The sequence below is a fragment of the Rhinatrema bivittatum genome, chromosome 2, assembly GCF_901001135.1.
Source record: "Rhinatrema bivittatum chromosome 2, aRhiBiv1.1, whole genome shotgun sequence".
In the NCBI taxonomy this organism is placed as follows: Eukaryota; Metazoa; Chordata; class Amphibia; order Gymnophiona; family Rhinatrematidae; genus Rhinatrema; species Rhinatrema bivittatum.
In genome coordinates, this window is record NC_042616.1 from 461,841,284 (window position 1) to 461,865,418 (window position 24,135).

Sequence of the window (24,135 nt, forward strand, 5' to 3'; positions counted from 1 at the left end):
CCCTTAACCAATAAGCCTGATACTTTGGATGCAACTTCAACATTGCTTTCCAGTTCAAAGGCAAGAGGTAACAGGGAATTGGACTCAGACAGTAACCAACAAGGGCCCTGACTTTGACAGTTTGGGAAAATAAGTAAGGGGGTGACTTGTATGGCACAGCAGATGCTACCATAAGCGTGCTGGGAAGACTGGATGGACCATTTGGTCCTTTTCTCCCATCATTTTCTATATTTCTATGTTTCTATCTCAGAGACATGGTGGAAAGAGGATAACCAATGGGATAGTATTATACCAGGGTACAAATTATACCGCAATTTCAGAGAGGAGCAACTTGGTGGCGGGGTGGCGCTTTATGTCCAGGATGGCATAGAGTCCAGCAGGATAAAGATCCTGCAAGAGATTAACAGGTCGATACAGTACAGTGCGCTCCGGTGGAGCACACTGTTAACCAGCATTTGGACGCGCGTTTTTGATGCACTAGCTTTACCCCTTATTCAGTAAGGGGTAATAGCATATCGAAAACGCACGTCTAACCCCCCCGAGATTAATAGCGCCCACAACATGCAAATGCATGTTGATGGCCCTATTATATAGTCATTCCCGTGCGATACAGTAAGTAAAATGTGCAGCCAAGCCACACATTTTACTTTAAGAAATTAGCGCCTACCCAAAGGTAGGCATTAATTTCTGCCGGTGCTGGGGAAGTGCATAGAAAAGCAGTAAAAACTGCTCCTGTCCAAAAAGAGGTGCTAGGGACACGCTAGTGCCTCTTTTTACTGTGGACCCTAATTTAAATAAATTAACTTACTGAATCACGCACACAGGAGAGCAGGCACTCGCCTGGCTCTCCCACGATTTTTACTGTATCGGCCCGTAAATGCACAAGCAAATCTTTATAGGTAGAAATCCCTTGAGTATAGCAATAGGAGTATACTACTGTCCACCTGGCCAAAATGATATGGACAGAGAAATGCTAAGAAAAATTAGGAAAGCTAACTAAATTAGTAGTGCAGTAATAATGGGAGATTTCAATTACCCCATTATTGACTGGGTAAGTGAAACATCCGGACATGCTAGAGAGATAAAGTTCCTGGATAGAATAAATGAAAGAGCAATTTTAGTTCTTCTTAGTGGAACAAAGGATTTGGTGAGAGAGGTAATGGTGGTGGGGCCGCTTGGCAATAGTGATCATAATATGATCAAATTTGAATTAAAGACTGGAAGGGGGACAGCAAGTAAATCCGTGGCTCTAGCACTAAACTTTCAAAAGGGCAACTTTGATACAATGAGAAAAATAGTTTAAACCCACCCCTCCCCCCCAAAAAAAAAACAAACCTGAAGGTGCAGCTACAAAGTTAAGTGTACAACAGGCATGGACATTGTTCAAAAAAAATACCATCTTAGAAGTTCAGTCCAGATGTATTCCACGCACTAAGAAAATTGGAAGGAAGGTCAAATGATTGCCAGCATGGCTAAAAAGTGAGGTGAAAGAGGCTATTTTAGCCAAAAGATCTTCCTTCAAAAATTGGAAGAAGGACCCATCAGAAGAAAATATGATAAATCATAAGCATTGGCAAGTTAAATGTAAGACATTGATGAGACAAGCTAAGATAGAATTTGAAAAGAAGTTGGCAGTACAGGCAAAAACTCACAGTAAAAACTTTTTAAAATATATCTAAAGCAGACTGTGAGGGAGTCAGTTGGACCTTTAGATGACTGAAGGGTTAAAGATGCTCTTAGAGAAGATAAGACCACTGAGGAAAGACTAAACAAATTCTTTGCTTTGGTATTTACTGAAGAGGATGTTGGTTTTCAAGGGTGATGATTCACATGAAGTGAACAAAATGATGGTGAACCTGGAAGATGATGTAGGCCAGATTGACAAACTCAAAAGTAGTAAATCACCTGGACCAGATGGTATACACCCCCAGGGTTCTGAAATAATTAAAAAAATGAAATTTAGGACCTATTTCAATTAATTTGTAACCTATCATTAAAATCATCCATTGTACCTGAAGACTGGAAAATGGCCAATGTAACCCTGATATTTAAAAAGGATTGCAGGAGTGATCTGGGAAACTAAAGACTGATGAGCCTGACTTCAGTGCTGGGAAAAATCATGGAAACTGTTATAAAGAATAAAATCACAAATCATTTAGTTAGACATGGTTTAATGGGTCACAGCCAGCATGGATTTGCCTCATAAATCTCCTACATTTTTTTGAAGGGGCGAATAAACATGTGGACAAAAGTGGTCTATTTAGATTTTCAGAAGGTGTTCGACAAAGTCCCTCCTGAGAGGCTTCTAAGAAAACTAAAAAGTCATGGGATAGGAGGCAATGTCCTTTTGTGGATGCAAACTGATTAAAAGACAAGAAACAGAGAGTAGGATTAAATGGTCAGTTTTCACAGTGGAAAAAGGCAAACAGTGGTGTGCCTCAGGGAGCTGTACTTGGACTAGTGCTTTTTAATATATTTATAAATGATCTGGAAAGGGGCATGAAAAGTGAGGTTATCAAATTTGCAGATGACACAAAATTATGTAGAGTAGTTAAATCTCAAGCGGATTGTGATAAATTGCAGACATTGAGAGACTGAAAGATTGGGCTTCGAAATGACAGATGAAATATAATGTGGACAAGTGCAAGGTGATACATATGGAAAAATAACCCTTGCTTTAGCTACACAATGTTAAATTCTATCTAGGATTTTCACCCAGGAAAGAGATCTAGGCATTAGGCATCATAGTGGATAATACATTGAAATTGTCGGCTCAGTGTGCTGTGCCGGACAAAAAAAGAAAACAGAATATTAGGAATTATTAGGAAGGGAATGGTGGGTGTCATAATGCCTCTTTATTGCTCCATGGTGAGACCACACATCAAATACACTGTGCAATTCTGTTCACCACATCTCAAAAAAGATATAGTTTGTCCTGGCAGACAAAGGACTGGTACCATACCCATTGCTTCATTCTCTCCTGCCTCCCCAGCTGTTCAAGGTGTCACCTTCTCATGCCACCTCCCAGCTACCACTTCTGTTTGTCCTCCCAGTCATCTGTCATGCTGCTGGATTTTATTCGAAAACAGAAATACAAATGGTAACTTACTTGCAATTATAAAATTAGGGACATGCAAAAATGCTCATGTTGTTATACCTCACATCTATCGTATTTCTTGTAGGCAGCCTGGGGTGGTGGACTATTGATGTCAAAAAAACATGCCTTCAAACTTAATGGCATTGAGAGGTAAGTGATTGAAAGTTGGATTTTGCTCACTGTTAGTACATAAGCATCTCTCAAGGCCTTAATTTATTAAATGATTACCTTTATCACCTAGGGCCAATTCTGTCACCTGGAATCCACACAAAATGATGGGTGTTCCACTTCAGTGCTCTGTCATCCTGATTCGTGAAAAGGTAAATTCTTGTCCTTTCCTTATCTATGCGTTTGGTTTCTACCGTGATCTGGGACCGCCGCTTCTGACAACTGCAGAGGCGTTCCCCAGAAGCAGGAGGCTACCGTGATCCTAAAGGCAAACTTGCAAAAAAGATATGGGGCGAAGGGGGGGGGGGAGGGGAAGGGTAGGGGTGGGCATGGAGGGGGGGGGTCAATCTGGAGGGTGCAATTTTGAATTTTTACAGTTAGAAGGAAAGTCAGAGCAGGGGATGGGTGAGGGGCAGGGGATTCCCCGCGGCACAAATTTCACATCGTACTTTAAATGGGACATTTTTGGGAGGTGACTAGTTCAGCCCCCTAGGAGCTGGGAGGTGAGAGGGAGGCGCGGGACAGGCTGCAATTTTTTTTTTAACGGGAACAAACCTTAATCGTATATATTGTTGTTTGAATATTTCCAGTTTTGTCCAAAGTTATATGGCCCCACAAGGCTGGATACGTTTATACATAACCGGAGATATAAAAAGTTGTCCGGCCATGGTTAGTTGAATAATTTTAAGCAAGTATATTCAGTGGGAAGTTACCTGCAGATGAATAACTTGTCCATTAAATGTCCTACAGAATATGAACCCCTTGGTTAATTTTTCTATTTCAGAAGGCTGTGTCCTCAACACGCTTAAATTAGCTGTTGTCCTACCACTTTTGAAAAAAAACAGGGCTACATCAATTTTGAATTTTAGACCTATTTCTTCTTTATCAGTTTTGACAAACATTTTAGAATCAGTCATTGTAACTCACTTATAGGGTCAAACATCAGATTGCACCTTTTCCTACCTGGCCTGTCCTTCTAAAGCTACAATGTTAGGGGGGAGTTTACTTGTAGTGAGATAGTGGCTTTTTAAGGCTGCTCGGTGGCTGCGACAGCAACAAGAACAAGAACCACAACAACAGGCGAGGGAGCTTCAAAGCCCTCATAGGGAAGTCCCAGCACTAGAGCCAGAGCCACCAGGCCTGCTGGTTGAGAGTCCTGGCCCCCGACAGCACTGGCCACACAGAAGGCCATGGCTGCGATACAGGGAGTGCAACTTTCATCCATGCATCACATTTCTGGACATGCCGGAGGAACATGTGGTTAGCGGGTTTCACCTCAGCTCTCATTCTATCATGGAATTATATGAAGAAATCAGAGGAATCTGGATCCGGTCACGGAAAGGTCCCACACTATACCAGGCTTCACCAAACGTTTGTGCATCTTCCATTTCATGGCATCTGGCTCCTTCCAAATGACAGTCGGGGTGATCTGGGGAATGTCCCAAATCTTGTTTTCCCCACTATCTGGGCCAAGTCATAACAGCTGTATGTGCCCACATTAATCGATACATAGCATTCCCTCGTGAAAGGCAGGACTTGCTGGAATTGAAGAGCAGGTTTAATGCCATTGCCATTTTGCTAAATGTTCTGGGAGCTATTGATTGAACTCACATAGCCATCATCCCACCTTGTCGCAGGGAGGAGATCTACCACAACAGAAAGCTCTTCCACTCTATTAATGTGCAAGTGGTCTGTGACACTCGAATGCGCATCCTCGATGTGGTAGCCAGATACCCGGGAGCCAGGCATAATTCCTTTATACTTAGGCAATTGGCCCTGGCGCCGATAGCCTTTGACCTTACTTGTCACAGGGGCTACCGGTGCCATTGGTCGGCCCCTGTGACATAGTGAGGGCAAAGGCTATCGGCGCCATTTTGAATACTGGCAGCCGATGGCCTGAGTGCAGGAGTTCGCTCCTGGACCCCCACTGGACCACCAGGGACTTTTGGCAAGTCTTGTGGGGGTCAGGTGGGTCCCCCAAGACTTGCCAAAAGTCCCTGGTGGCACCAGTAGCCCTTGTGACATAGTAAGGGCAAAGGCTATCGGCACCATTTTGAATACTGGCAGCCGACGGCCCAAGTGCAGGAGAACGCTCCAGGACCCACGTTGGACCACCAGGGACTTTTGGAAAGTCTTGGGGGGGTCAGGAGGGTGGGGGGTTTATTCGTTAATGATATGTTGCATTCATGGGGGTTCACCATACGTTTCAGAACCCCACAAATACAACGAATAGGGACCTATATGTTGCGGATTGTGCATTCGTTCAAAACGGCATTTGTAGGGATGTGCATTCGTTCAAAACGAATGCACATCCCTACAAATCACTAGTAACTCAGCTGCTTAAAGGCACAAGCTGAAGTTACAAGTTGACACGTACAGGCATCAATCACAGACTGCACATTTTCAGCCTGATTTCCCAACTCACATCTGTGTGTATGTTAAGATATCCACATGTACATAGATACATAGTGTCACATGGGCCTGCAAAGACACAGGTGATAGTACTGCCTGAGCTGTTTCTGAAGCAGTGCTGACATCAGAGTGCTCACTTCGCAGCCCTTTACTTACATCCTTTTGGAAAGCCCATTTCAAAAATCAAGGCAATCAAAAACTTATCACAGGTCAGTGGAAACTAACAGATCTCATTGGGGATGCAGACAACCATACACAGCAGAGCCCTGCTACACCTAGCAAAGTAAACAGTCAACTCTCATTTACAGATGGTGAGGACATTAGGCCTTGAGCTATCATGCTGGTTATGTTAACTACTGGGGGAGGTTAGACAAGGTTTCTGGTTTGACTATCTGAAGGCTGCTTGGGAATAGGATGTTGTCATGTCTTCACTTGAATACAAAGTCACATCACAAATTTATAGGTCAGAATATATATAGTGATGACTACAATAGCACCAACATGTCACCAAACAAAAGGTTCACCTCATTGTGAGGGCTAGAGAACCCCCTGTCTAGAACTCTGACAATTTACTTATCATATATTCTTTTGACAGATGTCTGTCATGCTGCCAGGTGTAGATAATCTTCTATGAGGAATAATAACTCTGACTCCCTCATTAGCAGGTCTGGACAAGCTTGGCTTGATGGTTGATGATGAACAGGACAGGAACATCACTATTGGGCATGGGTAGATAAACTATGTGCTGGAGGTAGTCTGTACAAAACAATGTCAGAACAGATCTGTGGGTCTGTGTGCATGTGGGTGAGTGACGTGCTGTGTTAGCCTCTGTCTATATCAGTGTCTGTGGGTGATGTAGGGCTAGTTGTTCCCTTCCTTACCACAACAATACACACACCAGAGCATGCACTGTATGCATACACATTTAGCAGATATGGACTTTTGACACAATCAAGCATCTGCTTCTATGCTTTATGATGGATGCCTCAGATAGGTGAATGTGTAGGAGGAGGAGAAAATGGCCTCATGCTTTGTTACCTAATATTCCACCTTAGCCTGACACTGTTTATTCATAGAGTTCAGATTGGGGGTATAAAAATTGGCAGCATTTGAACTCAGATATGCTGTTTCACCTTGGCAGATGAATACATATCTACCTGTAGTGTGCACCTCCCCCCTGTCCTCAGGTTCTTCCACCCAGTACCTGGAATAGACCTATTTGTACTGGTAATTGTGGGTGTGCCTTATTTGGAAGGGCTTCCACTGCCAGGGCATCTGTGTGTGTGTGGTTTTTTTTTGAGGGGGGGGGGGGGGCAGTTAGATGCTGCCCAGTGAATTTGGGGATGCTGGCATGGAGGGAAGAGAGAGGGCTAATGGTGCCCTTATGGCAGCTACTATCAGGTTCAACTGATAAATGGATTGGGGGAGGGTTCTGTGACCATGTGTTGTTGATAGCTGGGGGCGGGAGGTAGCAGGAGTCCTGCCCTCACACCTATTAGAGGTTCTACTTTTTGAGACAGAGGCCTACTTAACCATTTATCTGTAAAACATATCCTGGTTAGTAGACACAGAGCCTGCCACACAAGGCCACCTCACCTCAGGCTTACTCTGCCATATGTAGATGCTGTCAGATTAGGCATACAAATTATCCATCCTATGTAGCATCCTAAGTTTTGGGTGCATTGAATAGGTGGCGATTTTATACAGCTGATTACAGGGGACAGGTTCTGCCCAATACGCAGCCTCATGATTATGCACTTCTGTCTACTTGCATCTTTCTCTAACGTCAGCTGCTCTGTGACAACTGAGGATGAGTCATGGAGTTGTGTAGGATAGAGATTCCGTACTTCCCAAGAGCAGACAGCAATGAGCCCTGATGTTGCCTGGGACCAAGAAGACTTCAACAGACTGGCTCCCACCTCTGTTCTACCATTCTACATAACTCCATGACTCCTCCACGTTTGTCATATAATAGGGATGTGAATCGTTTTTTGACGATTTAAAAAAACCGTCCGATATTTTTTAAATTGTCAAAAATCGTTACAGTGCGCGATATAATAGAAATTTTCACTATTTATTGTGAAAAATCATTACTCCCGTTAGTGTCCACTAACAGGAGTTAGTTATTTGGAGGGAGGGCGGGAAAACCGGCACACCAAAACAACCCCTAAACCCACCCCGACCCTATAAAACTAATCCCTTACCTTCCCCCACCCTCCCGAACCCCCCCCAAAACATTTTACGAGTACCTGGTGGTCCAGTGGGGGCGCGGAGACCGATCTCCTGCTCTCGGGCCATCGGTGCCATTTTGACTGCCACTCAAAAATGGCGCCGATGGCCCGATAAAAAAAAACCCCACCCGACCCTTTAAAGATGACCCCTTTAAAGATGACACCCCTGTCACATGGTAGGAGCACTGGATGGCCGGCGCCATCTTTGGCGCCGGCCATCCAGTGTTCCTACCATGTAACAGGGGCCGGCCAATGGCATGGATACCCTGTCACATGGTAAGGGCAAAGGGCCATCGGCGCCATCTTTATGATTGGCAGCCGACGGCCCGAGAATGGGAGATCGCTCCCGGGACCACCACTAGACCACCAGGTAATTTTAAAATGTCTTGGGGGGATCGGGAGGGTGGGAGAAGCTAAGGGGTCATCTTTAAAGGGTCGGGTGGGTTTTTGTTTTTATCGGGCCATCGGCGCCATTCAAAAATGGCGCCGATGGCCCGGGTTCCGTACCGCCGCTGAACGACCTCCTGCAGTCGATCTCCTGCCGGCGCCATTTTCCGTACGGAAAACGATTCGCGGCAAGAAATCGCTTTCCTGAACCCTGCTGGACTCCCAGAAACTTTTGGCCAGCTTGGGGGGCCTCCTGACCCCCACAAGACTTGCCAAAAGTCCAGCGGGGGTCCGGAACGACCTCCTGCGTCGAATCGTTTTTGTCTATGGCCGCCGCCATTTTGCGGCGGCCATTTTGCAAAATCGCGCCGGCTGAAGACAAAAGGATTCAATTGAGGGGGCCGTTCCGGACCGCCGCCGTTCTGGACCACCAGGTAATTTAAAGCATTTGGGGGGGGTTCGGGAGGTGGGGGATTTAATTTAAAGGGTCAGGGGTGGGTTTTAGGGGGTTGGCTCACGATTTTAACGATTTTTCACGATATTTTTAAAACCCAAACGGCAACAATACGATTCCGTCCCCCTCCCAGCCGAAATCGATCGTTAAGACGATCGAGGACACGATTCACATCTCTAATCTCTAATAGGCAGCCAGTGTAACTGCGTCAAAACTGGTGTAATATGCTCTCATACTGGATTGGCCATTATTAAATGTGTAGCATCATTCTGCAGTAACTGCAAAGCCTGTAACACATCTTTTGGTATGTCTGCATATACAGGCCAATTTTAAAAGCCCTGTATATGTAAAAGTCAGGGGTTTTGTATGGGCTTGGGCCCTGCGCATGCAGTGTGCAATTTTTAAAGTGCCCAGCCATGCGCGTATCCCCCTATACATGCCGAAGTGGCAGGCCTGAACAAAGGGGCAGGTCAGGGGGTGGGCCAGGACAGCACCATTAGACGATGTCCCGGGGAAGCATGTGCCGGCAGCCAGCTGGCGCATAGAAGATGCTTCTCTGTTCCAGAGGAGCAGTAAGAATTGAAATTTAAAAAAAAAGGGATTAGTTAGGATTAGTTTAGGGGTTGGGGAGGAGAGGGGAAAAGGGAGGAAGGGTAGGTAGGAGGGTAGGTAGGGTAGGTAGGAGTAAAGGAAAGTTCCCTCCCGGTCTACTCCTTAATTAGAGAAAACTGGGTCTCAGTTCTAGCAAGATTTAGGTGCAGATTGTTTTGCCCTAGCCAGGGATTATTTGCTCACAGGCATCCTTCTAAAGATTATATGGCAGAATAGCTATATATTGTCTGCATAGATTTTAAACTCTCCTGCAAAGGATGGCAAGTTTGAACAAAGAGACAAAATATATAAATCAAACAACATTAATTAGATCGCCAAACCCTGAGGTATTCCCATGGATATGTTTCCAAGAAGATCTAGCTTATCTTACTTTAACTTGAAACTCTCATTGCGATACTACTATTATTATTAGTGGTAACAATTGTAGTAATAAACACAATAAAATGTTTTAATTTTATCTTCTAGGGTCTTCTGCATGCATGCAACCATTTGAATGCAGGGTATCTGTTCCAGCCTGACAAACAATATAATATAGCTTACGATACAGGCGATAAGACAATACAGTGTGGTCGACATGTTGATGTCTTCAAACTCTGGCTAATGTGGAAAGCAAAGGTAGGTCATTTTCAATAAAGAAACACCTGTGAACCTCCTTATAAAGTAATTCATAGCTAATCATTTATAAATCTTCTATTAAACCTAAATTCCCTTTTGAATTGTTAATGGCATTTTCTATGTATCATGCAGCCTATATAGAGGACCATGATCTTGCAACGTTGAGATCACCATATTGATAATGATATGTTCAGAGGAAAGCACTACAAATCACGTTGGGTATAAAAATGAAAGAGATGACAAGATTCATTATAACAAGATGGTGAAATGTAAAACCATTAAATATAAGCCACTGGGGAAATGATGTTGAGTTGAAGGTTTTGATCAAACAAGTTGTTTTGACCTACTGGGATTTCTGCTAGGAGCAGCGCATATTACAACAATCCATTATAAAAGGATGTATGAAATAATTAGATATTTTCAATTATTGAAACAATTAATAGAACGGATGGTTCATGTTTATGGAATAATAATATTGGTGATCAAATTGAAATATTAAGATTGTAGTTTAAAGCAACAGTTAGAGTAAGAAATTGGGATTAATGGGAAAGTATCTCCTGAAGAAGATGACCTTGAATCATTGAAACTAGGATCCTAATAGGGATATATTTGGGAGCATTTTTATGGGTATATTTGGATATATTGCTATAATAAATGGTTAAAAAATGTATTAAACTAATTGTATAATAAATTATATTTTATAAATCAAAGGTACCATTTATTTATATGAATGTGGCAATACTGGGTAACAAAGTCTTGGTCATGTACTCATACCCTAACTTTCTTTTTTCTCTTTCATTTGTTGTTAAATACTCAAATAGAAGAGTTGTCTTGGAGGAAAGGCATTGTTGATTAAAGCACTGAGACAAAAGATGGCGTTAAACTGAAATTTTCTTTAACTTAAAAATAAGGAGCCATGCTAGGATCGTAAAAATTCTGAACAGCAAAATTAAAAATCATAACAAAAGCAGTGGTTTCTTTGTCCACAGCATCTCTGCTATTCACTCTTCTTTCACTAACCAAACTAGTTTCCAAAATCCCTCCCCCATGGAGGGTGGAAAAGTTTTCTCCAGCAGCAGCATAAGGCAAAGGGTAGGAATGAAAAAAATCCCCTTATTCCAAAATATTAGATATCTCCACAATGATCTCCAAGAAGTCCTTACCAAAAATCAAGAGCCTCATCCACTGTTTATTGGTTGTGGGATAAAATAGCCAACTTCCATTTACTATAGCAAGGTGATACTAACCTTATGCAAAACTGGCCTCAAAAATCTAGTAATCATCTTCACTCCCAGAGTCTATGCCTTCCTGTGTAATGGGCACAGGTAACCCCCAAGCAGATCATATCAAGTTCTTCTAGAGAGGTAGTAACAACTAAACCTCCTCGTAGAACCTAGCAAAAATATCTTCAACGTTTTTTAAAACTCCTTCTAAAAAAAACTAACATCTCTTCAACACCTCTGGAATGATCCACTGGGGAGGAGGCCTCTTGATCAGTTCTCTGAGAAAGAAGGAGCCCTTGCAAATGCTGAGGCAACAATGTATATCCCTCAGACACAACCCAAAAATGGGAAAGACAAAGGCAGGGGGAGGATCCCAAAAATGCAAAAATACTTCTATAGATGGGAAAAACAGGGATAAACTTAGTGGCAGTGGCAAAGCCTTGCTAGAGAAGTGTGAATTCAAATGTCGAGCCTTGATTTCAGTAACCTCACATGATGTTGCTAACTGTGCAGTATTTGATTGAATGTCCCCTGCAGCCCTCTTGTTCAGAGACTTGAAGCTTACATTTCTATTGTCTTCTCTGCAAAAATTTGCCAAACATCATATCAGATCTTCATATGATGTATATGATACTACTTCAAGGTTTTCAACTATAGCTGGAGGCCAGACTTGCTTGGTTAAAAGTATACGATCTCAGAAAAGACATGCATAAGAAATAAGTAGATGCACCTTGGACCAGAGATAACGTATATGGATAGAAAGTGAAAGCGATGGTTGACCTAATAAAAGATCACTATTCAACCCTTTAAATGCCGTCAGTGGCTACGTCTGACCAGCAACCTCTTCAAAACAGGTATTAACCACAATCATTTAGAAGGTAGTATTGTGCTCACAAGAAATACTAGCCATACTTTTATCAGAGGAATATGCCCAGCTTTCAGAAACAGCAGCAGAAAAGCAGATCATGTACAAGGGAAAGAGCTCAACCAAGGTCTAATAAACAAATTTCATAGAAACCTAGCCTTAGTATTTGACCAACAACTCTCTCAATACAATTTCATTTGAAATTCTTCCAGAGGAGGGAAGATTTCCAGATGAGGGGACACTCCAATAGTCTCAGATTACTAGGGATGTGCATGTATTTAAAAAAAAGAAGAAAATTCAACAAATGAAGAGAATGAACAAAAAAAAAAGCCTCTGTTGAAAATACCTGAAAGTTTTTGGGTATCTTTGTATTCATCTAATATAAAAATAAAATGACCTCTTGCATGACCAGACCTCAGCTGGTCCCATGCTAAGGCCTAGGCCTTAGGCCAGCTCTCATTGCAGAGATTCAGACATGATGCCGGATCCCATTGCCAAGGCCTGGGCCTAAGTCGAGGCTGGGGTCCGGCCCACAGTCAGGTGCCATCACCTAGGTCAAGCCCGATGCTGAGACTCAGCTCAAGACCAAATCCCATCCCAGACCTCTGGGCCTGGGTCCTCGCCAATGGGACCCAGCCATGGTCCAGGCCTCAGCCTCAGACCTGGATGCTGGGGCCTGGCTCATGGTTGCGGTCATCTCCGAGGCCCAGGCCTAGCAATGGGAGCTGGTCTTGGGCCAGGACCTGATTGGGTCTGAGCCTTGTTGTTGGGACCTGGCCTTGGTCCAAGTTCTGATATTGTGCTTAAGCACAATGTGAAGCCATGGTATAGGTTAGGGCATTGTTCCTCAATTTAAGCCTAGGCCTATGGCTCAGTGATGGGATATGGCGTTGGTCTGGCCCCAATGTCCAGGCCTCAATGATGGGACCTGGACTTGAGCCGAGATCCCAGCTTCAAGCCTGGGCCTCGGTCTAGATCTCTGAGCTAGGAACCAGTCTTGGGCCTCAGTCTCAACTATGAGACCTGGCATTCTGTTGGATCCCAGAGTCGAGTCTAAGCCTGGGCCATTTATTTTTTTTACATTGAAGTTAATGGGGCCTATGGATTGTTTCCCCTTTTGACTTCAATTTAAATGAAAAAACAAATAAAACAAACAAATGAAAATATATTTTTTTCATTTGAGACAAACCTGACTTCTGACTGTGGCTTATGAAATGAATTAATGAACTAAAACAGATTATTTTGAGGCTGTACATCCCTACAGATTACCACAGACCACTAGATACTGAAAATCATTCACATAGGATATTGCCTGAATTTTCAAAACCTACCCTTCAACACTTTGCAGACACCATATTCAGTTCCTGTGCTACAACTTCAAATACTATGAATGGAGCTAGCATCCCTACTATCATTCATTGATAGAGAACCAGTTTTGAATCTGGAAAAAGGAAAGGGATTTACTTTCTCATTCCAAAGAAATCAGGGTTGCCTACATCATATTTTGGATTTAAGAGATCTAAACATATCTCAAAAGTGAAAAGTTCTAAATGATCATTCTAGGTATAATTCTCCAATATTTGGATATCAAGGATGCTTAAACACACATTTTCCTACACATTGACCATAGAAAATATCTCCTCCATTACATCTAAATTTCCCAATGACTCCGCTACTACCTTTCTTCCCCCCTTAAAATTAACCACCAATCTTGACTTCTTCAAAGCAACCTCTTTGAAATAGAAACCCTTCTAAAGAAAACCAAATCCTCTTCTCACCCCTCAGACACTATCCCAACCAAACTCCTATCTATTCCCAGTATATTCTTTATCCACACTTGGACATAGAAGATTAAAGTCTTACAACCATTCAAACGAAGAACTCTGGCACTTACTGATTAAAGCATCTTTTGCTTTAATCCAAATTCCTTTTGGACTATGCTTCTTTAATTATTTTTTGGCCTTTAACTTCCTTCCAGCTCTTAAGCTTCCCAAGTTTTTTACTCCTTGTTAAATGTAACTTTATCTTATTCTCTTCTCTTGTTAATTACTTTTATTTATTGCTTCTGTTATACCCTTGTTTTATGTAAACTGATCCGATATGGTTTATTTACTATGAAGGTCGGTATAAAAAAGTGTTAAATAAATAAATAAATAAATAAATAATAGCAAAACCCATCTCTAAAATTATTAATTGTTCCCTTGTTCAAGGTAACATTCCCTCCACCTTAAAACAGGCTGTCATCAAACCCATACTGAAAAAAACCCAACCTTAATCCCACCGATCCATCCAATTTCAGACCCATTTCTAACCTGCCTTTTCTTGCCAAAATGACCGAAAAAATAGTCAACATCTGAATTTCTGAATACCTAGATGACCCTAAGATTATCTCCCCTTCTCAACACGGCTTCCGCAAATACCGCAGCACAGAATAGAGATGTGAATCGTGTCCTCGATCGTCTTAACGATCGATTTCGGCTGGGAGGGGGAGGGAATCGTATTGTTTGCCGTTTGGGGGGGTAAAATATCGTGAAAAATCGTAAAATCGTGAGCCGGCACATTAAAACCCCCTAAAACCCACCCCCAACCCTTTAAATTAAATCTCCCCGAACCCCCCCCAAATGACTTAAATAACCTGGGTGTCCAGCGGCGGTCCGGAACGGCAGCGGTCCGGAACGGGCTCCTGCTATTGAATCTTGTTGTCTTCAGCCGGCGCCATTTTGGAAAATGGCGCCGGAACCCTTGCTGAACGACCTCCTGCAGTCGATCTCCTGCCGGCGCCATTTTCCGTACGGAAAACGATTCGCGGCGGGAAATCGCTCCCTGACCCCCGCTGGACCTCCAGGAACTTTTGGCCAGCTTGGGGGGGGCCTCCTGACCCCCACAAGACTTGCCAAAAGTCCAGCGGGGGTCCGGAAGGACCTCCTGCCGTGGAATTGTGTTGGTCTATGGCCGCCGCCATTTTTCGGCGCCATTTTGGAAAATGGCGCCGGCTGAAGACAACAAGATTCAATAGCAGGAGCCCGTTCCGGACCGCTGCCATTCCGGACCGCCGCTGGACACCCAGGTTATTTAAGTCATTTGGGGGGGGTTCGGGAGGGTGGGGGATTTAATTTAAAGGGTCGGGGGTGGGTTTTAGGGGGTTTTAGTGTGCCGGCTCACGATTCTAACGATTTATAACGATAAATCGTTAGAATCTCTATTGTATTGTGTTCCATAACGGTTTAAGACGATATTAAAATTATCGGACGATAATTTTAATCGTCGAAAAACGATTCACATCCCTAGCACAGAAACTCTCCTAATATCACCGACAACATTCTTAAAGTAATGGACAAAGGTCACTATTATCTCCTGGCAATGCTTGACATATCGTCTGCGTTTGACACCATCAGCCACAAAACTCTTAAAATTACTCGGGGACATCGGCATAACTGGCACAGCCCTTCTTTGGCTTGAAACCTACCTTGAAAACAGACACTACAAGGTCTGATAGGTAACAATGAATCTGATCCTATCAACATCACCTGTGGTGTTCCCCAAGGCTCCTCACTATCCTCTACCCTCTTCAACATCTACATGTTACCCCTATGCAAACTACTAACTAACCTAGACATCACTCATTACATTTATGTGGACAATGTCCAAATTCTCATCCCATTTTCTGACTCTTTACATATGGCCCTTAAAACATGGGACGCTTGCCTCACTTCCATCAACCAGCTCCTCACCAACTTGAACCTTGCGCTTAACCCGGGTAAAACAGAACTCCTTGTCATTTCCCTGAACAACCACACTTACCACTTCTCCCCTCCGTCCATTAAACCCTTCTCCCTACACGCACGCAACCTAGGCACTATGATTGACAATCAATTAAGCTTAAAACCATTCGTTAAAACCATCTTAAAAGATTGCTATTTCAAACTTCAGGTACTAAAGAAAATGAGACCATTCCTTCATCTCTCCGATTTTCGAACTGTTCTTCAAACCATCATATTCTCCAAAATTGACTGTTGTAACTCCCTACTCCTTGGTCTCCCCACCTCATCCATCAAACCCCTTCAACTCCTCCAGAATGCCACAGCTAGAATTCTCACCAATACTCGTAAAAAAGAACATATTACTCCCATTCTGAGAGACCTCCACTGGCTCCCTATTGCCTCGAGAATTCAATACAAAACCCTAACTCTCATACACAAGACTCTATTCAATGAAAATATACAATGGCTACATGACTCACTCCGTTTTCATAAATCTGACGACCCACCAGATCAGCCTACCAAGGAATCTTATACACACCCTCTCCCAAACTCACACATCTCTTCTCCACAAGGGCCCAAGCATTCTCCTTAGCTGGTCCCACTTTGTGGAACAGAATGCCCCTCGACCTCCGCATAGAGCCTTGCTTGCAGAAATAAAAAAAACAACTTTAAAACATGGCTCTTTAAACTAGCCTTCAACTAATACCACCCACCCCTTTTCCCTCTGCAAATCCATCTCTAGTCCATTTAACACCTCCTTCCTTGATTTTCTGCCATTTGGTTAATCTCTTACACTCTTACATGTAATTCTTATGTATCCATCTTCCGACCATCAAGTATTTAATTTAACTAGCTTTCTTCTCCCACTCCCCTCTCACATCCTGTTATATACTCCTGAACCTAATTTCCTCTCTTCTTTATTTTAGCTGTCTTATTTATTCCCCTGCCAACCGCTACGTCGAATGTTTATACCTCATTATAATAAGCTCAATGTTCCTGGTAAACCATTGAGTTGTACTTAGTTCTTAAGTTCTTACTTATACTATACCTATATGATATCAATTTGTTCTATATAACTTTTATTCCTCATATTATAATTGGTATGTTAACTGATATGATGCATGTATCTGTAATGCTCCACTCTATTTGCACTGTTTCTTTGTAAACCCTCTAATTGCACAATGTTTCTTTGTAAACTGATACGATGTGCAAACGGCAATTGTTATACAAAAACCTTTAAAATAAATAAATGAAGTGTACTATGGAAGAACAACATTATCAATATCAAATTCTCCTTTTTGGACTAGTGACAGGTCCAAAAGTATTGAAAATACCTGCCTATGTGAAGAAAACCAATGTTTTGCTTTTTCCCCTGTTGAGAGAATTGGCTAATATTCAGCAGAACTTTCAGGAATCAAAGACTTCCCCTTCCTTCATGCTTCAAACCCTTCATTCACTTGGGTGCATTATCATCTTCCAAAAGTGAACTCTCTCCTAAACTCACCACCTAGATTTCATAGGAGCATATCTAGATACTATGAAGGGGGAAGCTCTTCTTCCAATTCTGAAAATGACCACCATAATCATAAATTTTACACTCATTGTCTAAATGAACATCAGCATTGGCCAAAGCTTTCATGGAAATGTTGGGACCAATGGTTGCTTTGGTTCATGTCACAGCCTTTTCAAGGCTACATATGAGACATGTTCAATGACATTTAAAGCAATATTGAAACCAGCAGTCCCAACCAATATTATACAAGATGTATCTCTCCAAACTCCTTACATGAATTTTTTTTTAATTTATGCATTTTCAAATGATACAAGACATTAATTATGGGACAGAATAAGATGCAGCATAACAGCATTAATTTAAAAGATTTTTTTTTTTTTTAACATTCTTGTACCCATAATACCCAGTCCTCAATATGAGAGGGATCAAAGTCCCAACCCAAAGTTAATATATCAAAGAAGAAAAACTGTAATCCTATATCAGTCTTCAAACTATAGGGAACTGCAGAGATGATTACAACTGGGGGTTACTGCCCGCCCTAGGAGTCTTCCCAATCAAAAATTGAGTTAACTGTGGGGGATCACAAAATATATAGTAATTATTCTGATATTTAATCATGTACCTGCATGGAAATTTCAAAAGGACAATTCCCCCAAGTAACTGAACTTGCGGTCTCATCAAAAGAAATAACCTTCTCCTTTTTTGAGTTTTCCTCGAAACATCTGGGAAAACTCTAACTTTACACTGAAAAAATAGTTCTGATCTGTGATGAAAATATAGTCTCATTAGCCAATCTTTATCAGGCTCAAGTGCCAGAGTCACAATGAGTAGATGGTACAGCCAGTTCTGTATCTGATGTTCTAATATAGTTGAAAGATCCACATTTGGTTCTACAGCTGGAAATAATGATGTTATTCCCTCTGTTTGTGTGTCCTCTTCAGCTCTTTTGAGCTGCGGAAGGTAGAAAATTTTAGACACAGGAGGGATTGAGTTTTCTGGCACCTGTAAAGTCTCCATTAAATACCTCCTAAATAGGTGGTATTAAGGGAACTAGAGGAAAATTAATAAGTCTTAAGTTCCTGCTTCTGACTGCATTCTCAAGATTTTCAATCCTTAAAGCCATATTAATCTTTTCTTTAATCATAACAGACTGCGACTGTTGAACAGTACTCATTTGATTCTTTATAGCTGAAATTTGTTGACCCAGCTCATTCGTTGTATTGGAAAGTATCAAAACCTTTTCCTCCAGATCTTTATACTTTGATAACATAGGAGAAAGCTGCAGAAATATTGAGCTCCGAAGATCAATAATTGATTCCCAAATAGTCTCTAAGGAAAACATAGAGGACTTTGAACCACAGGTATCAATGATGGTAATTTTGACGAGGATTCCTCCGGCTTGGCACTCTCAAAACCTCTCAGACCATCATCTCATACTTTGCTCCTACCCGGCTGTCCCAGATCGAACAGTGGATACACTGATGCTGCCGCTGCTCCACCGTCCCCTACGATGAACGGCTCAACACTTCCCGAGTGTATCGCAGTCTCCCCCAGTTCTTGAGCATCTCGGTGGCAGGATTACCGGGTGGTGTTCCCTCGACAAGGCTCAAAGGTGATAAAGAGCCTGGGAGAGAGGGGAGCTCAAATTCTCCTTCCTCTACCCTCCAGCAGCTGAGTCCCCGACAGCGGACTGCTAAGCATAACATGGGCATCCATCGGGCCCAAAAATGGAATCGTCGGGGGGGGCTGCATCATTCACAGATTCAATACTAACCATTGATGCCTCTATTAAGGATGGGGAGCACATCTCAATTCCATTTGTTCTCAAGAGATTTGGACCATACAAGAATAAAGCCTGCTTATAAACCTTCTGGAGCAAAGTGCGATCTTCAGTGCAATTCATGTTTTCGAAATATCTCTTAAGGGATTGGTAGTATAAGTTCAGTTAGACAGTGAGTTAAAAATGTACTACATCAACAAAGGAGACCAGAGTCCTCAAAGCTATGCAAAGAAGCATGCAAGGTGTAGAATTGAGCAATTTTGTTGAAAATAGTTCTTACTGCCATTTGTTTTCTGGGGAAGGACTATATTTTAATAGACTCATGGGGTAGATTTTCTAAATCTACGCGCGTGCATACTTTTGTTCTCGCACCAGGCGTGAACAAAAGTACACCGGATTTTATAAGATACGGTGCGCGCAAGGGGGTGCACATTTGTGCAACTTGCGCGCACCGAGCCCTGCGCACGCTGCCCGTTCCCTCCGAGGCCACTCTGAAATCAGAGTGGCCTCGGAGGGAACTTTCCTTCTACCCCTGCACCTTCCCCTCCCTTCCCCTCCCTTCCCCTACCTAACCCATCCCCCCCCCGGCCCTATCTAACCCTTCCCCCTACCTTTGTTGGCAAAGTTACGCTGGCCGGAGGCTGGTGTAACTCTGCGCGCGTCAGCGGGCTGCTGGCGTGCCATCACCCTACCTGGGGGCTGGTCCGGAGGCCTCGACCACGCCCCCGTGCCAGCACCATGCCCCGACACGCCCCCCTTGTGAAGCCCCGGGACTTACGCGCGTCCCGGGGCTTTTGCGCGCCGCCTTTTAAAATCCAGCCGATTGAGTTTTCACATTCAGCCTCATAAATAGTCCCTGCATACCAGCGCCACTCAATTTATTTTTTATCTCTGGAATGTTCCATGATTGGATCTCTTTGCATCTCTATTCAACCACAAGCTCCCCCTTTACTGTTCAAAGAGACCAGCACCCAATTCTATAGCACTGTATGCCTTCTCCATCCCAATGAGTCAAGTACTAATGTATGTTTTACCTCTGTTACCACTCATTTCAAATAAAGAAAAGTCAAATGGGAAATTACTATTAACAGCTCCCCTTTGGCTACATCAGATATGGTTTCCATGGCTTCAACACCAATCCATTGCTCAACTAGTAGGATTACTACTAGTAATCTATCTTTCGAAATTACTAAGTTACCATGTTACAATGTAAAATAAGCAGCCCCTGCCTTATTATGTTCAGTTATATGTAAACCGATGTGATATTTCGATCGAATGTCAGTATATTAATACAACAAACAAATTAATTAATTAATTACAAATATTCCCAAATCTTCTAATATAGAACAAAAGAACTCTTCTTCATCCCAACCTTCAGTTTCTAGTGCTCACAGCAGGCTTATTGAAAGTAGATTAATGTGTGCTAGGGACGTGCATTCGTTTTCAATGAACTAGATAATGCCAATGAAATTGTCTATTTCATTTTGTTTCGGGAGTGCCACGAAACAAATAAAAATGATGACATTTTGGAAAAATGAGTATTTCATATTAGTGCAAACTAATGGGACATAGTGTGCACTAACTAGTTTTCCTAATTTTGGAGTTATTGCGCATTAACTATAATTAATATACACTAACTAGAAATGTTACCAATAAGTAAAAAAGTGTTAATTGGGGAGCAGTTCATTAGCTAGAGGTATGGTTCTGCATTCCCATTGGCTTTTTCCTTAGCTACTTGTTTGTGTTGCCAAAGTTGCAAGGTGGTATTTGTGGCCAGTGCCTGGTATCAAATGAAAACAAACAAGTTATATAATAATACCATCAACTTCTAATCAGAACAAGCAAAAGCATATAATGCAAATGCATATTTTAAAATTTGCCAATCTCTTTGTATTTTAGGAAAGGGATTGGCATACTTTTAATTCCCCTGATGTCTGTCTGTATGTTTGGCTGAAGGGGCAGTAACTGGTGAGATGGGAAGTGACTGGGGTGAATGGGGTGACAGGTGGGAGAGAGACTGGTTGAGGTAATGACTGGTGAGAGAGAGGCAGACTGGTGTGTGTATGTGAAGGGGTGACTAGTGAGAGGGGGAATGACTGGGATGACTGTATGGAGTGACAGGTGGGAGAGAAACTGGAGTGGTGAGTGGTGAGAGGGGGTGAATGGGGTGACTATATGGGGTGACAGATTGGAGGGAGACTGATTGGGGTAGTGATTGGTGAGAGGCAATCTGGTGTATGTGGAGGTGGCTGGTGAGAGGGGAAGTGACTGGAGTGACTGTATGGGGTGACAGGTGGAAGAGAGACTGGTTGGTGAGTGATGAGAAAAAGGCATCCTGGTGTGTGGAGGTGACTGGTAAGGGAGGAGGAACTGGGGTTTCTATATGGGATGATGGGAGAGAGAGACTGCTTGGCATGTTGATTGGTGAGAGAGAGTCAGCCTGTTGTGTGTGGGGTGGGACTGGTGAGAGGAGAAGTGACTGGGGTGACTGTATGGGGTGACGTGGGAGAGAAAGGCAGCCTGGTGTGTGTGTGTGTGTGTGGGGGGGGTGACTGGGTTAACTGTATGGGGTGACAAATTATCCCCCCCCCACACACACACACACCAGGTTGAATCTCTCTCTCTAGTCACCACCCCAACTAGTCTCTCTTCCACCTATCACCCCATACATTCACCCAAGTCACTTCCTCCCTCCCCAGTCACCCCCACCCCCCAAACACACAGACTCATAACAAGGGAATTCAAAGTATGCATAATTACAAAATGCCATGTTCTCTTTCCTAAAATACAAAAGGATTGGCAAATTGTAAATATGCATTTGCATTGCATGTTTTTGCTGGCTAGAACTTAATGCTATTATTATATCACTTGTTGTTTACACTTGTTACCAGGCACTGGCTATCCCCTCACAAACACCATCTTGCAACCTTGGCAACACAAACAAGTAACTAAGAAGGTAATCACTGGGAATGCAAACCATACCTCTAGCTAACAAACTGCTCCCCAATTGACACTTTTTCACTTACTGGTAACATTTTTAGTTAGTGTGTACTAAGTCATGTTAGTGTGCACTAACTCCGAAATTAGGAAAACTAGTTAGGGCACACTAACGGGACTTAGTGCACACTAACATGTAGTGAGAAGGGGGAGTGACTGTAGTTAGTGTGCACTAACTCTGAAATTAGGGAAACCTAAATAAATTAGGGAAACCTGAAATTGCCTCCTATAGTTGTTATCATTCCATGTAAGGGCTCTGCCTAAATATAATTGGCTCTGCTTATATGTTCCATGTTGTATGTAAACCGATACGATGTGCAAACGGCTATCGGTATAGAAGAAACTCCAAACAAACAAATAAATAAATAAATAAATAAATAAATAAATACCTCCCGAACCATTTTAAAAACAAAATCAAATGGATAACGACCCAAAAAGAAAACAATATGAAAAAAAAAATCAGTGCACATCCCTAGTATGTGCTTTAATTTTTCCTTTAGAAGTTAAGGAGGTCATTCTAGCAGCATGGAAGTCTTTCACCAGACATTCCTACAGCTTAAAATGGAAAAAATTCTGTATTTGGTGCATGTCTCAAAAAGAAGATCAATTTAATTGTCCATCCTCAACTTTGCTGCTTAGTCTTGCAAAATCTGTTTTGGATACTAATTCAGTCAGAGTCCACCTAATTGCCATTTCAGCATATCATCATCACTTGTTCAGCCTTCTAATTTCTCAACATCTGATAGTCACAAGATTCATTAAAGATCTTTATCTTTATTACAATTTATGAATCACTTAACATGAATCTAAGCGATGTACAAAAAAAACAAAACAATCATAAAGATTCGAAACACACAGAATAAAAACACATTGCTGTCCTCCATTAAAACTTTTTCCTAAACTGTAGGATTTAAATGTCATACTTGTTTGACAAATGAAGTCTCCATTTATGCCATTAGTAACTGTGGATCTCAAACTTATTTCTCAGAAAGTATTATTTTTAATATTAGTAAACTTAGCTTATAGGATGAGCGAGCTCCAAGCTCCCTATACTCAAGATTTAAGAATAAGGTGGTACTAAGGACTCAATCAAGGCTTTTGCCTAAAGTGGTTTCCCAAATTCATTTAGATCAATCCATAGTTGTACTAACTTTCTTTCCAAAGCCTCATACCAGCAGAGGTTAGCAAGCTCTGTGCACATTGGACTACAGGAAAACATTATTATTCTACTTAGAAAGATCTAAATCATACAGAAAATTGCCTCAGCTATGTTTCCTTTAATCAATGAAACAAGGTCCTCATGGTAGTTAAAGAAGCAAACTCTTTCCAATTGCTCATGTCCAACTGCTCATGTCCAACTGCTATGCCAAATCCAGTCTCCAGCTTCACAGTGAAGTCAAAGCCCACCAAGTGCTAGCCACTTTGACTTTCTTTGCACACCTTCATTTCCTTTCAGTAGAGAAAATTTGCAAAGCTGCTACTCGATCCTCTAGCTATACCTTGACAACACATTAATACCCTGAAGACAACTCCTGAAAGGATACTAGTTTTGACCAGTTAGTCCTTAAAAGTGTATTTAATTAATTGTTTCCACTCTCCCTCCATCCACTCTACAGTAGGGGTTGCAATTCCTAAAATATTAAACAGATAAAAAAATTCTGTATTGCAAGCTCGGCTTGGGAGTCCACATTTGTGTGACAGAAATTGCTACTGTTTGTCCATGGGAAAAGGACGTTGCGTAACTGCAACAGGTGTTCTCTGGGAGACAGCAGGAATATTCAGCCACACGATCCCACCCTCCTCGCTGCAAAGTTGAAGTTTAGCTTTTAGAAAGACTGAGGAGACTTGTGTGGAGGCACTTTGTGGGAATACTCGCACATGCTCAGAAATACTTCTAGCTCTTTCTGAGCTCTGAGAGAGTTGTCTGTGTTGGCACCATTGGATGATGCAACTCCACTTGTTGGTTGAATATCCTGCCATCTACAGAGTTGCTAATCTTACATGAAAGTAGCTTCACTTT

General features: G+C 42.3%; 1 protein-coding gene across 1 annotated transcript in view; it reads left to right on the forward strand.

Annotated features, from left to right (window-relative positions):
- The window catches only part of LOC115083333 (glutamate decarboxylase 1-like), a 170,374-nt gene that overhangs the window by 99,391 nt on the left and 46,848 nt on the right, over positions 1-24,135 (forward strand). Inside the window, exons 9-11 of the mRNA XM_029587135.1 lie at positions 3,183-3,247; positions 3,339-3,417; positions 9,827-9,976. Of these exons, the coding sequence (XP_029442995.1) occupies positions 3,183-3,247; positions 3,339-3,417; positions 9,827-9,976 (294 nt within the window). The remainder of the gene's footprint in view (positions 1-3,182; positions 3,248-3,338; positions 3,418-9,826; positions 9,977-24,135) is intronic.